This window comes from Meleagris gallopavo, chromosome 1, assembly GCF_905368555.1.
Source record: "Meleagris gallopavo chromosome 1, MGAL_WU_HG_1.1, whole genome shotgun sequence".
Classification (NCBI taxonomy): domain Eukaryota; kingdom Metazoa; phylum Chordata; class Aves; order Galliformes; family Phasianidae; genus Meleagris; species Meleagris gallopavo.
Window position 1 is genome coordinate 122,545,309 of NC_139404.1, and position 17,599 is coordinate 122,562,907.

At 40.1% G+C, this 17,599-nt stretch overlaps 1 protein-coding gene across 7 annotated transcripts in view; it reads left to right on the plus strand.

Moving 5' to 3' along the window:
- Positions 1-17,599, plus strand: part of MID1 (midline 1) — a 246,674-nt gene that overhangs the window by 134,897 nt on the left and 94,178 nt on the right. For 5 of the 7 annotated variants that reach the window (XM_010726623.4, XM_085212395.1, XM_085212409.1 and 2 more), the window contains exon 2: positions 11,077-11,792. In XM_010726623.4, coding sequence (XP_010724925.1) covers positions 11,133-11,792 — 660 coding nt within the window. In that variant the 5' untranslated portion in view covers positions 11,077-11,132. Of the gene's footprint in view, positions 1-1,262; positions 1,420-11,076; positions 11,793-17,599 lie in introns of those variants that run through there. The other 2 variants (XM_010726630.4, XM_085212403.1) reach the window with 2 other exon arrangements.

Sequence of the window (17,599 nt, forward strand, 5' to 3'; positions counted from 1 at the left end):
GGATAGGAAATGAGCTGAGGAATCTAAAATCCATCCAGCTTGGACTTGAGCTATGACCCCTGCTAGGCCGGTTATAACTTGATTTGACTATAGGTTACCTATGGACATTTAATATCATTTAAAAAAAAAAAAAAGAAAAAGAGTTGTAATAATCACAATCCTTCTACACATCTGTCTTGCTTTCTGCATGCTCGTTTCTCCAGTTGTGAGCTGACATTCCACTCACATGCTAACAGACGCTGCCTGGAGAAACCTTTAAAAAACCTTATGAAGGGTGTGCACATGTGAGGGCTCCAGTCTATTGTTTCAAGTGAATGAAATGAATAGGAAATGAAATAATCACAACAGTTGTTTATTGTCTCAATGAGAACAAAGTGCTGACTCCATGGAAGAAAGACCAAAGACTGTGGCTTTGCATCCTTATGCTCAAACCTCTGAGGTATGTTTTGCTTCAATTTACCATGTTAGCATTGTATGAAAGAAAGCCCTGGAACATGAAAAGCGGCGAACACAAGGAAGCAGTTTTTTCCTGCTGTTTCTACTTTGCATGAATTTTTAACACCTTTACTGGAGACCAAACATCTGGTGTAACTTCAGTCAGGGTTTCTCCTGGACACTTTGATGAAGCGTTTGTAGTTTGCTGCTGCAGTTTGCTGCTTGCATGCAAATTTAGTTTAAAAAAAAGAAAAGGAAAAGAAAAGAGAGAAGAAAAGAGAAGAGAAGAAGAAAAGACTACTATCCTCTGACATTTCACCTGCTAAATTTCAGAAAGTAGGGTCTCCATGGGGTCTTGGGCACTATACTCTTTCAGATCATCTCCATTTTTGGCAAACTCCTGCTGTATTTCAGTCTGTTACTAAGTTTTTGAGTAATATTTGGAAAAATCAACAAACACAGCCTTCTGAAACTCTCAGTCTGCATGTGGTGGGTTTGGACAGTCCCAGTCTCCTGTTACCATCTGGGCGCTGCCACTCCCTCATCACTCAGCACTGAGCTAATTGCTCCTGGGACTGAGGTTGCCCTGTGCCTGCCTGTGAGATGGTACCATCCCACAGCCTCCTGTCCTCTGTAGCCTCCAGGCCAAGTGCTGGATGCTCTGTGAGAGGACCCTGCCTCCTCACCCTCTGTGGGTTGGTTCTTGAGAGAGAAAGCAGGTATTTCAGTGCCGGCTCAGCAAGAAGGGCAGTCGACTAACTGGCGGAGGTGGTTAGGTGGAGCGGGTTTTCCTGCAATTGTAGGGAAGGCTTTCCTGTTGTGCTCCAGCCGCTGCTGCCTCATAGTGAAGGAGACGGGCAGCGCTGGGATAGGATTACTGGGACGGGGGCTGCCACTGGGCTGCCCAGACTTCCCGAAGGGTCAGCGGTCCCTATCTCTGCAGCCATGGCCCAGCCGGGAGGAGGAGGAGGGCGGGATGCAGCGGTGGGTACCTATGGGGTGGCTTCTCACCAGCGGCAGCCAGTGCTGGAGTGTGGGGGCTTGTCATCACAAGGGATTGGGGAAATGTTTTTGAAGGTGTTCAGTGTTGGTACAGGGAGAGTGGAGGTTTGGTCAATTGCTGTGATGAATTTTGTTTTCGGTACTAGAAATGGGGGGGTGGGAAAAGGGAACTTTTTGGCAGTCTGTATTTACCTCTTGTGTATTCAAACAAGTGCTTATTGTTGTCTTGTTGTCATGAAGCAACAAAAGTAAGAGCTGAAGTGAGCATTAGCATCTTCATAGTGTTAACAACATCTGGAACATTATAATTCTATTTTAAAAATAGCAGATGAAGGCTGAGATGTGTGTTTACACAAGAAGAATGGGAAAAAAATACATTAATTCCCTGAAGTCTGCTTCACTCCTCAAGCAAAGTCTTTCAAATCCCATTTATTTATTTGTAACTGATGAAGTCATGTAACCTAGAACTATGACACTTAAGTAGGATGGCCTAGACACTGTGGTGTTTGTTCAGAGTCTTTTTTTGTACTTCTTGGCTCTAGTATACTCACAGGTATGGTCTGGACACTACAGTTTTTTAACAGGCAAATTTGAAAGCCCAAAAATGCATCATTTCTTTAGCAGAATCAGAAGCATGCGTAGTGCACAGGTAGAGAAATTTTAATACCATTTTTCCCAGTTTAGTATTTCAAAGTGAACTGTCTTCTAACAGGCCAGTGTTAAACTGGATGTTTAGCAAGCTCCCAGAAAAAAGGTTGAGGCTGGAGATGGTGCAGACATATGCCAGTAATACACATTAGTGGTGGCTTAGTTGATAACTGACAGGAGGCAGACAATTTATTCAAGTTTTTTTTTTTTTTTTTTAATAAACTGTAAGACTTCATATGTTGTTGATGAGTAGGGTCTCAAAGGGATGTAATTAAGCTATTGCTTTCTCTTTCCATGCTATCTTAAAAGCTGGTAAGCTATTTTCTGAGTGACATTGAGCACCTTTAAATAAGAGGCCTGTCTGAGGTACTGTATCAATACCTCTCAGAAGTGATTGCTTATGTTAGCTGCTTTTTTCTTCTCCCTCTTAGCCTGTTCTGAAGACTGGCTGCAGGATAATTAATCTGAGGTTGTCAAGTAAACTACTAACTTGTCCAACTTTTTTCAGTGGGTCCTTTTCAGTGCACGCAAGTGTGTGCACATTGACTAGCACATTTAACCATATCCTGATAGTGAAAAAGCATTTTCTGTTAATTTCGTAAGGCTACGTAGCAAGGCTTCTCCCAAGATCAGGAGCTCTCTGAGCACAGGAGAAGAGCTGTATGAGCCTGTGACTCAGGGCTGGAAGGAAATGGGACTCCAAGCAACAGAGGTGCTGTATTATGACATCTTAGAAAGACGACTTTCTCTTAGAAGGGTGAGCTTAAATTTAATAATGGAGCTTCTGGCTTTTGTTCAGTCTTCTGGTTTATATCACATGAAGTATAGGTAAATTGGATCTCTTTTTCTTATCATTCTGCTAAGATGGATTAGAAACTGGTGTTATTATGTTTCCTAACTTATTTCAACTCCCAGAGCACCTCTCTGGTGATCAGTAGAGTTTAAAAAGAACTAGTGCTATTTACCCTTTTGGTTTATAAGCTGCAAATTACATTGCCAATACAGTGCAGCTCTTTGCTGGTCTTAATTTCTTAGCTTGAAGCAATGAAGTTTTGCCACAGCATGTCTACTAAAGACTTGTTTGTCAAGATTATGTGGTTACACTTAATGTTTGGTTTGTCTCAGGTCTTTAAATAGCCCTTAGGATAACACCCTTAAAGAATATAAATGCATAGAGGAAAATATTTGAGATCACCAGGGTTTATTGTGGTATGTTTCTGTTAAGTAACACCTTCTTAAGAAATAAAATACAAGTGGGTGTGCCTTTGGCAAACAAAGCATTTCTGTTTCTTTGCAGCTGATGTGACTTAGTTCTCCAGAGAGGTTAAGGGGAAACTTGCCACTTTAGGATTTGGCCTTATTAACAAGGAATGAAGACTGATTTGCATCTCATTGTGAGTGATACATGGTCTTACCAAAAAGGCTGAGTTGGGATGCCAAACCTTTGAGTGTCTTAGGGATGGAACAGTAGGCTGCACACAGCTCAGCATTTCTTTTTAGCTGATCTCATCATTTTCATTTGTTGACCTGTTGTTCAGAGTCAGAATATTCAGTCATGGACTGTTCTGCCCATTTTGGGTGATTTGGATTAGTACTGCAAATCAGTATTCTCCTGCAAGTCGATTCAGATATCCATGCATTCTTTTGTATCTTTGAAAGTAGAGAATGATAGAAACTGGGTACTCCAGAAGAGAACTCTGGAGGCAAATTTTGCTAAATAAGTGATTACAGGGCTCATAAGAACATTCTTTAACAAAAGCATAGAGGTGGATTGCCTGTTTTCTTCTTAAATCTCAAGAACACCAAATATGGTTACTTGTTAGATTAATTTATTTTACACTAAGTTCTCTCTATATTTGGAATGAGTTCTAGGAAGCACAGATCATTTCATCCTAAAGATTATCTACAATGGTTTACATGAGGTGCCTCTGAAGATGCCTGTCATTCGCTATTAACTACCATGGGAGTTGATAAAGACCAGTTCATATGAATACCACCCTCTGTGGCTAGGAAGCAAGAGGGAGGAATAGGTTTCTAATACATGGGCTACTCATGATTTACTATGATACATTTGCAGACTTGTGTTCTGGTTTATAGGGCCAAAGAATGCTCCCCAAATAATTCTGCTTATAGAATGGGAACTTAGTACCCCTATGTGGAGCAGCAGAAGCACACTCACTGTGGTCCATGTGGCAGTGGTAAGATGGGAAATATCCCCATTTTACCTGAGCAAGCTTCGGGGTCTGACGAGGATCCTCATGATTTTTCCTCTCCAAGTGAAGCAGTAGCACTGCAGGTTCTTGTTTTGTTACTGCTGGGCACAAAAAGCCTGAGCTGAGTGCTTCATGCACCACTGAGAGAAGTTTCTAACTACCTCTGTCCTCTAAAATAGATTACCTTCAGAGCACAGATATAATTTGTTACTTATCCTCCACACTCCCACACTTCACAGCTAATTTCCCCTTCTAATTACCTGATTACAATCTTGATTTTTAAATACACCATCGATCTTTGGCAGCTCAGCTTACTGCAAGTAGAGCAAGGAACTCCTTGGTGCTGGGTGGTGAGGTTTTTTGCAGCACTTAGAATCTCTTCTTAGCCTTTGCAAATGTGCAGAGTGTACTCTAAGAATGCTTGTTTATTCTTTTAAAAAATAAAAGAAAAGCTTTGGCAAGTTTTTTAATGATCACATGTGAGGAGCAGAAAGCAAGACAGTGAGATGCCAGCATTGCGTCATGTAATGTAATAGGTATTGCTTTATAAGCCCAGGGAGCTTTAATCAGCCAAAAGAGCACCATATGCCTTCAGCTTGCTGGTAGCGTAAATTCAGATTTCTGGCTGGCAAGTGAGGTCACAACTTCCTCCTTGTTGTAGTTCCTGGGACTTTGTTTGCTGCTGTTTATTTTAAAGGCTGTCTTTGATAAGAAAGCAGACTTTGGGCTTCTTCCTTTGAAATTATAATGTCACATTTTTATCTAGATGGAGGTGATGATTATGAATTGAAATGGTAGTAATGATCCCTCCTTTACTGCAGGGAAAGAATTCATAGGACAACTTGCAGGAAACAGAATGATATGCTTTCTTGAAGCCACCCTAAAACCTTCACTAAAAAATTGCAGTAGCTTAAGGGCCTCAATGCTTCCAGGCTGCACTGAACATAGCAGTGTGTGCGAATGCGTATGACTAGGAGGAGCATACTGAACTATTTCTGGCTATTTTTGTAGTTGTATTGTCTGCTATAAAGAGTACCATGTCACCTGAGGCACTACAGAAGTGAAATTCCCAGAAGAGAGAGATTTCTGGCTCTGTTGTGCAACCAAAGCCATATGAAGACTGCTGGGACTCGGTGTGACCCCACTTCCTCAGTATTTGTTGTTGTATTGCTTTGATATACCCCAGAATAAATAACAGTTTCTTCAGTGAGAAGTGTGAATTTAGTTAGAGAAGGGATTTTTGGAACAGATCTTCAGGCATAAGTTTGTTAGGAAGACACCGCTAATGCTTGTAGACCTAATGCTGATCTACATGTGCTAAGGATTAAACAATCCTTTGCTTTCATTACTCTCAAGCATTTTGAGGAAGTATTAAATCTTATACCTAAAGTATGCAAGGCTACAAAAGTTGCAAGACTATAAAAAAGAAAAGTCAAAGAGCATTCCAAATGTGCATTAGATTTATGCTCATGTGTAATATTGCATCCAGTATAGCATTGTATATAATATCAAATCAGCAATTTATTGATTACTTTGGAATTTATGAGCTATGATCTTTGTATGGTTTTGTTTTTTTTTTTTCTTACCTATTAGGTTTTGAGGCTCAGTTATTGTTTTAGCTCCTGTGAGAAGGAATACATGACATTGTGCCGAAGACCATACTTCTGTTGTATGTTCATCTCACTGAAGAACATACAGGATTTGGCTTTTTGAAAATATATTCTGTTACTAACATATCGTTCAAGTGGAGAAAGATGTTATCGAGGCTTTGCATCACTGCAAGCAACATGGCAGACGTTCTTTTGCTGCATTAATATCCTTTAGATGTTGCAAACAACTATCTTAACATCATGGAAATATTCTGTTACTTCCTTGTAGACAAGACAGCTAATGATTCTTTTGTCAGGGAAAATGTATGACTAAGATAAACTATTCAGTTTCTGTATGTGCTTTTGCATAATAGGCTGTTGAACAGGTACTACCGTTTGAATATTTATTAATTTGCACTATTTGGGTAAAAACAACGACAAAACAAAGAAAAAATCAGTAGACAAACAAGTATTTTCATGTTTGAGGGCATGTGAACCTTGCTTTGTTTAATATTATGGGGGTTTTCATTAAGCATTTAAAAAAATATATCTGAGTTTTGATTATTAGTTCTCCGTGCAATACTTAGCAAATTACAATACTTAGATGATTATCTCACTAGCTGTGGTGCTGCAAATTGCTAACATCACAAGTTACTAATTGGCTCCAGTGTCTCTGGTGCAGAAGGTAAAACGTCTAATGGAGTTAGGACAAACCACACTATAGAGCATTCCATTGGTTTAATCACATTTGAAATATTTATTGAATGTGATGTAAAGCAATCAGATTCATTTGTTTGAAGGAACAGTTGTTCCCAAGGCAATTTTGTCTATATCCTGGAGAGGGATACAAAATGGCAAAAGAAGAGCATTTTCTTCCTTTTTGTTTTACAGCTAACAGAAGAAATTGCAAGTGGTTTTTATTGCCCATGCCAAATTTTATGACAAGAACATAAATTTTAAATTTTCCTTTTATAGTGCACTTAACAGAAAAATACTGCTGCTTTGAAAACTGCAGCTGTGTATTATGATAGTAGACTGCTTAAGCACTTGCCATGGTTCATTCGGGAAGAGTATGTGTGTTCACTGTAAATCTTCTTTTACTATACACCTAGGATACGTAGGCATATGCATGCATACATGGATAACCCATTTTATTACCTTTCATACCTAGTTTTTCATATTTCATGTGAAATTTCTTTTCATACCCATCTAGTGGCAACTTAATATTTTATTTTCTAACTGAAAAAGTTGGCAAGTGTTTTCTAGAAAAACATTTAATCCACAAGTGCTTCATTTTTAGTTTAGTCTGCAGTCTTGTGTGCATTTATGAACATTCCCATATATGCGTTTGGAAGACCTGAGCCAGAATAGCCTTACTACAGTAATCATACTGTGGTAGTCTTAAGTCAACAGATTGTTAGGAAAAAAAAAAATGCTGCTTGAACCTACTTGGGTGTATTTTGGTCATCATTCACCAAAATGTAACAAACTGGTTTGTCAGAGAGGTGGCACGTCAAGGAGTTCTGGAACATTGCACATATCCAGCTCTTTTGCGTACCACTATTTGTTACTAAGATTCTTAAAATCTGCTGAGAATCACAGAATCATAGTATAGCTTGGGTTGGAAGGGACCTCAAGGATCATGAAGCTCCAACCCCCTCCCACGTGCAGGACCACCAACCTCCACATTTAATACTAGGCCAGGCTGCCCAGGGCCCCATCCAATCTGGCCTTGAACACCTCCAGGGACGGGGCATCCACAACCTCTCTGGGCAGCCTGTTCCAGCACCTTACCGTTCTCATAGTAAAGAACTTCTCCCTGATATCCAGCCTAAATCTTCCCTCCTTCTACATACAACTGTTTTCCCCTTCCATGTCACTGAGGCCACTGCAATTTAAGGTGCACCAAAGCAGCCTTAACTCCTCCTGTGAAATCAACATGAGGAGCTGGGATGGAAATTGAAGCTTCTTAGGAAGCTTCTCTCACTCCTGGGTAGATTCTCTTCTCACTTTCCATGAAGGTTGTAGGAACAGCTGGAATAGAAAAAGACTTTTTTTTTCTTTCCATTCTGAGGCTTGAGGTCTTTCTACATGGCTTTCCACTTGCAGGCCATGTTGACTATGGAATTTGACCATGTGTGTATTATAAACCATACACATTACATTTCTGCCTATTTCTGCCTTATTACTGCTGCTATGGATTCTCTTATCACACACACAAAAGTAAATTACAAAGTATGAAACTTTAAGAGAAAGAAGTTAAAAAGATTCTGTTGCTGGATGAGCTGCACACTGTACTTTATACATCAACTTAAAAGCAAAGGCAGAATTGCAGTCAGTTAAAGAGCAATCATTGGATTTCCCAGAAAATACAGTCCCTCTTCCGTGCCTCTTAGTCTTCATTGCTCTCTCCCAGTTGCGGTGTTTTTTGACTCACTGGCAGCTGCAAAAGGAAACAGGGAAATGTCTTTGTTTGGTTCTGTCAGCATGCTCCGCTTTGATTACCGTGCAGGACAGGCTTTTATGGGCTTCTATTCCAAGTATTTTACAGTCTAGGATCAGATTTTGACACCCTTGCTAGTCAGGAGTAAGTGGCTATTCCATCAGGTCAGATAGATCTGAATGGGTTATCAGTTAGGATGATGGTGTTTAGACAGAGCCATGACAGTGATTCAAACACTTTTCCATGAGTCAGTGATGCAAATATTTTTCTGCTGGTTTAGTCTTTTCAACTTTTAGATGAGTAACATAGAAAAGCCTTTGGTTATTCTTTTATTTAAGACAGTCTGCTTTGAGAAGGAAACAAAATGAGTGAAACCTTTTGGCACATGAGAGAGCAGGAGGGATTTTGTGCAGAATGAAGAGCACGGAAGAAAGCCCCATATCCGGAACATGGTCCTAAGAAGCAAACCGGAGAGGTCGGCAGATTTTCACTAGGCTGCCAAGAGATGAGCAATGATTAGGTGATTTGCCTCCTTTAAACCTTGTCTGCTGCCAGCCCTAAATCCCCTTCTCCCATTTCCAGTGCAGCTTTCAGCCCGCAGGATAAGCGGATGATGAGGTATACAGTTGTGGTGTGGAAAGGATTCAAACAAAGTGAATGAGATTCTTATCTTCTGGGACTTGTGTGATACAGAGAGTGAAGAGGAGGGAAGACAAACTGTTCTTCATTTGCAGAAAATGCTTTCATCTTTTGCTGTGCTGTGTGGCTATGGCTGAGGAGAGAGCAGAGAAACTGTCTTCCTGCTTATATCAAATTGCCAGGCCTTTAATTTTGACCAGATGCGCCATGCAATTATGGCATCTGATGGATAGTTATAAAGGAATTAGTCTTTGGCAAACTGAACTTCATTTCAAGTAATATCAGCATCACAGAAGACTCAGGAAACCAAATTCTGTGACAGAGTCACAGCCCTTCCCTAAGCACTCAAATTTCTTGGCAGAATAAAAGGAAGCCCGAGTGCAAAGAGACAGAGTATTCTAATTTCTAAGCACATTCTGGAATGGATGCCTTGCTGCTCTTCCCACAAGCAGGCAGTGCAGGATGCTGACAGGTACCCTGAACCTTGCCTCTATGCCTGTCAAACTCTCCCATTTTATTGTGGTTCCTGTTGGGGTTATAGGTAGTATTCTTGCCGCCGCGCCCCGTGCTCTAATTGCCATGAAGTGCAGGAGGTTCAAGCACGCTTGGTTCCCAAGGCTGCTAATGAGCCCCAGCTCTTCTCGCCCTTAATGAACCAAGACTTGTCTGGGGGGATTCTTGTCCGCCCCTCTTTCTTCCTGGTCAGGGAAGGAGGCGAGAGTTCACACAACAGAACAATGACTTTACAGTGCGGGGGCCGTGCAGCTGTGCCATCTGAAGCTGTGCTTGGTTATGAGCAACAAAGCTTAAATAGATTGTACTGTGAGGAGGTACGGCTCTGTGAGTGTGAAGCATAGCTCTTGCTTCTGCCTGACTGAGCTGTCTGCTCGCGGCAGCAACGGGGCCCTGACGGGAGCTTCTGCAGGGAGAGCTGCGCGGGGCGACGCTTTCGCATTCTCTCTGTGATGCTGAGAGCTGGGAGCAAAATGAAGTTTTTGTGGATCTCTGAGAGGGCTGCACTGCTGCCTCCTCTAGAAAATCCCACCAAAAGTCACGGATTCCTAATCCACCTCAGATGGTTAATAAGGCCACTAGAGCAAGCATAATTCAGGAGTTTCAGCAATGGAGAGTATTTACACAGTAAAGCATGCACACAAACAAACCGTTAACCAAATCTCACTTTTCAGTTCTTTCTCACTGCAGGCTCTTTTCATAGTTTAGAATCATCAGGAATTTGGGCTCAATTAGTAGAAATTTCATGTGCTTCATCTTTCTTGGGGTATTTCAGTTAGGACACTGCAATCCTCTGGCTATATTTATCTCACTGCAAACACACATGTCATATTCACACATACATGTACCTGTACGTATGGTACAAATTACCTTGAAATACATAGGAGCAGTATATTAATATAGTACAATGAATATATCCATGAAAAACATAAAAATATCACTTGCTTTCCTTGATACACTGTTCCCTGTGTATATCCATGTAAGTATTTACACATGTGAACACAGACATGTACCCTAGGTGCTGTGCTATAACAATAACTTACCATTTCAACCTGAGAAAAGAACTGTGTGAATTAAAATAGCAATGAGAGATGTAAGGTTACCGGCTGTTATACTCTGGGCTAACTCTTGCACAATGCTATACAAAGGTGAAATTGTTTAAAGTTTTACTACTAGATTAGCAAAGCCAAAAACAGCATCTGCAAAAAGAAATCTGATTTTGCTGTAGTAAGCTGTTTGAAAATCATCATGTTGTTGTTTTAATCATTTTGGGTTTTTAGCAGTGCAGAAAAACATCTGCTGCTTTCCTCAATCACATGAGCGAGAAAGAGAAAGCGAAAGAATAAGGAGCTTTTGCTTTGCATTCCTAAGTGAACAGAGAGAATAGGGGAAAAAAAAGAAAAAAAAGGAAAAAAAAAAAGTCATCTAGTTTTAAATACCTTGATTTGTGCATGATCAGGTTCAAATCTTTTGCTCGCTCTCCCACCCGGAGTGGTGGACTCATAGTACCGGGAGCCGCGGCAAAGCTGACAACCCCCCATGGCTGACCCCTCATGTTGTCTGTCGCCTAATCGAATTTTGCGTGTGTTTCCAGATAGCCGATCAGCTTCCCTGGATTTCGCTGACGCCACAGGAAAGCTTTGCCTGAAGATGGAAACACTGGAGTCGGAACTGACCTGCCCTATCTGTCTGGAGCTGTTTGAGGACCCACTGCTGCTGCCCTGCGCTCACAGTCTCTGCTTCAACTGCGCGCACCGCATCCTGGTCTCCCACTGCGCCTCCAACGAGCCGGTGGAGTCTATCACCGCCTTCCAGTGCCCCACCTGCCGCTATGTCATCACCCTCAGCCAGCGTGGTCTAGAGGGGCTCAAGCGCAACGTCACCCTGCAGAACATCATCGACCGCTTTCAGAAAGCCTCAGTGAGCGGGCCCAACTCCCCTAGCGAGACCCGTCGGGAGCGGGCATTTGACAGCAACAGCATGTCCTCCTGCGAGAAGGTCCTCTGCCAGTTCTGCGACCAGGACCCTGCCCAGGAGGCAGTGAAGACATGTGTGACCTGCGAGGTCTCCTACTGCGAGGAGTGCCTGAAAGCCACGCACCCCAACAAGAAGCCTTTCACCGGCCACCGGCTGATCGAGCCCATCCCGGACTCTCACATCAGGGGATTAATGTGCTTGGAGCACGAGGACGAGAAGGTGAACATGTACTGCGTGACAGACGACCAGCTGATCTGTGCCCTGTGCAAGCTGGTCGGGCGGCACCGAGACCATCAGGTGGCAGCTCTAAGCGAGCGCTACGACAAGCTGAAGGTGAGTGCTGCCCTCGCACCCCATATTGAGTGGTGGGGAGGGAGGGTGTCCTGCCGTTCAGTGTTGTGTTTCCTTGTTTGGGCACAGGCAGGTAAAGGCAGGTGTGCGATCTGTCATCAGATGAGATGCATGTACAGACTGCTGTGTGCTCATCAGAAAGGGGTCAGATTTTCCCTTGAAGAAAGATTCCTTGGTTGTGCTTTGATTTTTCTGCTGCATGCAGTGTACACTATTGCTAGCACAGTAAGCTAGTATTAGCTTATCTGTCTGCATCTATCCACATCTTCCCTCATGGCAGTTGGCAGGGTTTTGTGTTGGCTGCACATATGTAGGCCCTGATGAAAATGTCGGTGTTCTTTGCATACGCTCTGTTGTTGATTATTTTTTATCAAGCTGTTCTTATCACAGAAAACCCTTTGCATCACTGCTAATAAGAAATGCATTTATACCTGCTGATTTCAGGGGCTGCAGCTGCCTTGTCAGCCAAATGCCAGCCCCAGTCTTCCCATGCTGCCCCAAAGGAAACTAAACCAAAAATCTCTTTCAGCTCCTTGTGGCATTCCATGGTTCCCCCCTCCCACCTGGCACCCACCTGGCCCATGTGGGGTGTCCTCACTGGGTGAAACAAGAGGCCATGATGCAGACCTGTTCAGGTTGCTCTGCTGGCTCCCAGTGAGGCCATCAAGCAGCCTTGGACCAAACACATTGATTTAGGTGCTGCAAGCAGAGGAGAGAGAGGAGTGAATGAGATTTCCTCAGGGCTAGTCTATATGTACTTGTCTGCCTGCGTTCTGGGGGGATTCCTTGGTTATGTTGAGAAGACACAAGTGCGGAGCGTGAAGATAATCCGCCACAGTTCTGGAGATGTGAGAAGAAACTGAATTAATAGATTTAACTAACTGGAAATGTATTCTTAAACTTGAAGATGAAAATGTAAGACTGCACACATAGATGATAACTTTGTGTGAATGCAGGTAAATTCTGCATGCCACATGTTTTTTGTGCCTCTGTGCATGTGCAAATATGCATATCGTGCTCTATGATTATATAAATATAATGAAAGATGCTTCTCTACTTGGACCTAATATCTTCTTTCCATTTCTTAATTAATTTTTGTAATGTTAAAGAGAAGTTGTTATTTCAGCTTTCCTTTTTTTTTTTTTTAAGAAGTGCTTGTTTGTTTTTTTAAATAATTAAGAGTGTAGCCACTGCTAAAATGGGACATGGGCTCTAACTGTGAATGCTTGCCAGGTGCTACAATTCAGCAAGCTAATAGAGACTAAACACCTGTGTCATTTATCAACTTGATAAGAGTAGGAATGTGCAATTTGATGTGAAATACTTTGAAGTTTAGTATTAGCTAAGTGCATTTTTGATGATGTCAGTAAATGTTATACAAAATTTCTTAGTGCTGGTATACTTAGATATGGCTAGTCTTGGAAGAAGACTTCAAAAAGCAAGTGTCTTTGAGATCTTAATATATGGTTAAGAAAAAAATCTGTGTGTTTTTACATAATCTCTGTCTTTCCCGTGCAAAGATGCATACGCAGACTCTGGATGGGTATCTCAAACAAACAAGCAGTGTTCACATTAGATGTTTCCCAGATTAGCAAAGCTGGCAGAAATGTAAATAGAGTACTTTCCACCAGACTCATCAATGAATTCAAGTACTAATTTAATGATTAGAGTGGGCCTGGATCAAATAACTCTTACAAAGGCAATTTCTATCATTATTTATAATATCCATACAGATTTTTTTGTTTAGACTTAAACTTTCTTTGTACTCAAACTGTTTGGAAGTAATTTATACAGGAAATTATTAGCCGACATGAAATCCAATTACTATCCTTTTTGTCATGAGTGAAATAGACTTATTTTACTTTGTTAATCCCTGCGGTGATACCAATCATACCATTTTTGCCACCGGTTACAACATTCTGAGCCCAGGGATAGTAGGCTGGGTGAGTTCCATCCAGATCCAGAGTCCATTCTCTGTTCATAAGAAGGTAATCAGTAATTGATGTCCTTCCTTTCCTCATTGCCTCTTCCATCTCAGTAGTGTGAGCTGTTTTATATGTTAAACTCTGAGAATGAGATTTTCTCTTCAGTAGATTGGATTTCTTCCTTAGGAGTAAAGGAATTAGGTCTCTTTACATCACTATTTAGCGGCGAACAGGCAAGATTGTCTGTTCCCTTTTCATGTTGAGGCAACCTTCTTCATCAATGGTAATACCATTTCTTCAGTAACTGCTGGTTTTGCTGTTCTAAGTCTTTGGTTCAAGCTTGCATTTAGTGTTTGTTAAGTTACAGATAATGTGCAGTTGCCAGTGTTAAATGCAGAGTTCAAGTTAATCAGAAAATACCCCTCTGAAAAACAGGTTGTTGCTTGCTATATTGTTGCTGAGGGTTTTTAAGTACATAGGGTTTGTTTGATAGATGGTTACGCAAATCTTCAAAGAAAATTCTAAAAGAATGAGTATGTGCTAGTCAATAGGGTAGTGGATTCATTCAAAGATAGGTGACTAATAGTATCTTCGAAGAAGAAAAACAGAACCGCTTCATGTGATGTTTCCTTTTCTTGCAATTTTCTTTTTAAATCAACACATTGTTGATGCCAACAACAGCAACTAGTGTGTAGCTCTAGGTGTCAAGCTATGCTAATTACTCACATTCTCTTCCAGCGGCGTTACTAATTATTTAAACTATATCTCATCCTTCATTAAGCGTAGGACAATAGATGCCATTGCAATGTAGCTCCCTTTGTGGCAAAAATGAAGCCCTTTAATTAGGAATTCTGTATACTTGTCCAGCAGAGACGTCTATGGTAAAGCATGTTTAACAGTCGGTGTAATTGCAGTTGTGGACATCTGAAAATGAGAAAGTGTTTTCCTTTGGCAGCTATTGCTCTAGCCCTGAGAGATACTTTTGTTAATGAACTTCTACTGTGCATGGAGGGGTCTGAGGGCACTTATTTCAGAAGCAATTCATTCTTGGTTACTAAGAACACATGGTGTAATTACATGCTTATAGATGCTTTAGTGTGTACAGACTTTTTTTTTTTTTTTTTTATTTAGACCATAGACACAGATGTGTTAAAAAAAAGAAACCTCATATACCATGACAAAAACAGAAAATAGGAAATATTCTGGTTATCACTGAATTTATGAGGTGATGGTCAGAATTGTGTTATAAGTTAGAAATAGCTTCTAGCTGCATAAAGAATGAAAGTTGTAGAAACAAAAGCTGCAGATGCTCATGCTTACTGCAATATAATACTACAAAGAAAAGATTTTTGTCTAATTACTTTTGATGTTGATTTTTTGCTTTTTGTCTTGTTGAGATGTGAAGGAGAAGACAAATGTGCACTCATGTTTTCAGAGAAAATTAATGAAAATTGCCATTGTTCTTTAGACATATTTACACTTAAGAAAATGATAAGAAAAATGCAAAGAGGGAGAAGCTACAAGGTGGGTGTGAATGAAAAAATAACGTCTGTTTAATTTTAGCAAAAAGCCATGAAGAAATGTCACAAAAGGGGAAGACAGATGGTAAACCATATTTTGAAATGGTATAAAGCAAGCATAGCGCCATTGAAACCAATAATTTTTTCTTCTTCATATTTACCAGGAATCTGGCCACTGATATATATAATCTTGCAAAAAAATAATTTTGGAATGCTTTGTGTGATGCTTAATCAAGAGAGATCCTTTGTTGAATTAAACTGCTATAGGTTAGCAGTTGTTCTCCATGTTTTTGTTTGACCCTTATTAGCACTGACACGTATTGGGCATATTTATGAAGGCAAGGCAGTCCTGTGAATGGCACTCAGGAATTCCAAGAACAAAAGGGAGCTTCTTGTTTGTACGGCTTTTATTTTGTTTTAGTGGCAGAATCCATACACATCTATTTTTACTCTGCTGTTTATGCAGGATGCAAGGATTCAATTTTCAATGGAGTGTCAATTCAATTACTCACAAATATTTTTGGTGGGAAGCAGCCATAAGTCGTTTCCACATAGGGAGAATTGCATTCAACTCTTATAAACCTACTTCAGCTGTGTAAAGGTAGGAGACTGTGTCAGGTCCACAGCTTCTACAAACTCGGCACAAAAATACATCTCCCCTGATATGTTTACTCTGAGTTAAAATCATCTCATATTGCACTATCTCTGCAGAGACGCTGGCAAAGTATGTGTTGAAGCTTTCCAACTATTAATTGGTATACTGCATACTGTAAGAACCTAATGCTTGGAAACCTGTACTCAAACAAACAGATGGGTTGACAATCCAGGAATACTGGTTTCTGTATTTGTAGATAAATACATTAAGCATATGCATGTAAGTATATAGCCGTATGCATTTTATTATGTTTATTTGTATATATATAGCTCTTGTGTTAGTATGATAACAATATTGCATATGTTAATAGGTACGTCAGTGTAGCTGTGTTTGAATAGCACAGAAAAATATAATTCCTAGTAGTTCATTAATATATAGAATTTAAATGAATATATATATGCCTATATTTTAACTATATAAAGTTTCAGATACATATATGTTGGTCACTACAAATATATTTGATCACGTGTACATTAGCCACATTTCAATTATTTAAACTACTGTATCCAAAACATGGCACCCCTGGACTTACATTATTACTAGATTAGTATTAGATTACTGTTAGATTAGATACTACTTAACACATATTTCAGTGTATATGAATTATGGAATAGTCACTTATATTAGTATAGAATATTATGTAATTTTACATAAAGCACAGAGTTAACTATACTTTTTCAGTATTATAAAGACTCAAAAACATTAACTTGTTTCCTGGAAGAGAATAGATGTAGGAATGAACTATTTCAATACACAGGTGTTCGAGTAACACTTATTTTATTAATGTGTAAATATTAAGGCAGACTTTAGATCATACTCTTTTAGTCTAGTGTTTTCTCAGGTTACTGTGTATGCCAAATCTGATATTTCTTTTGTGAAATTTAAAAGAATATAACATGTGAACACAACAACATTATGGTGATGATGTTTGCTTGTTTGAATTGTTCTTGTTGGTTCTTTTTTTCTAATTTTTTAGTAAAATTCTGAATGCTGAGGCCTGAGTTGGTATATTTATGAATGTGGATTATGAACTATTATTCAGCAATAGTTTTTATTTACTGAAAACTGGATGTGGCTCTGGGCAGCCTGCTCTAGTGGTTGGCAGCACTTCCCACAGCAGGCGATTTGAAACTAGATGATTTTTGAGGTCCTTTTCAACCCAGGCCATTCTATGTTTCTATGATTGTATGATCGTCGTATTTTTCCATGCACCTGACTCAAAACGTTGAGTTGATGGACTTCAAGTCCCTACTCCAGCTCATACTTTGCTTACTGTAATGACCTCCTGTTTGTCCCTTCATTGCTTATACATTTTTAGATAATAAAATGATTGATAGGTGGTGGTGAAATATAATGAAAGACAAGTGCTTCTTCAGAATGAGACTCTGTGTTTAAACAACAAGCAGTAAAGCAATAAAAATGGAAATGAAGCAAATAGAGGCGGGTAAGGGCAAATAACTAACTCTCTTAGAACTCTTAGAGTTTGATGCAGGTTGACCTTTTTTGTAATAAATATAGTGCCTGCCTAACAAAGAAGCAAAGGTAGAGTAGGTAACGGGAGAAGTTACAAACAAGGTGACCTTTCAAAGGCAGAACGCTTACATTTTTTAGAAAAACAGCATACTTTAAAAAATTGATATGTTGACTGAGCAAATGTGTTCTTTTAGTGTTTTCTTGGAAAATTATAAA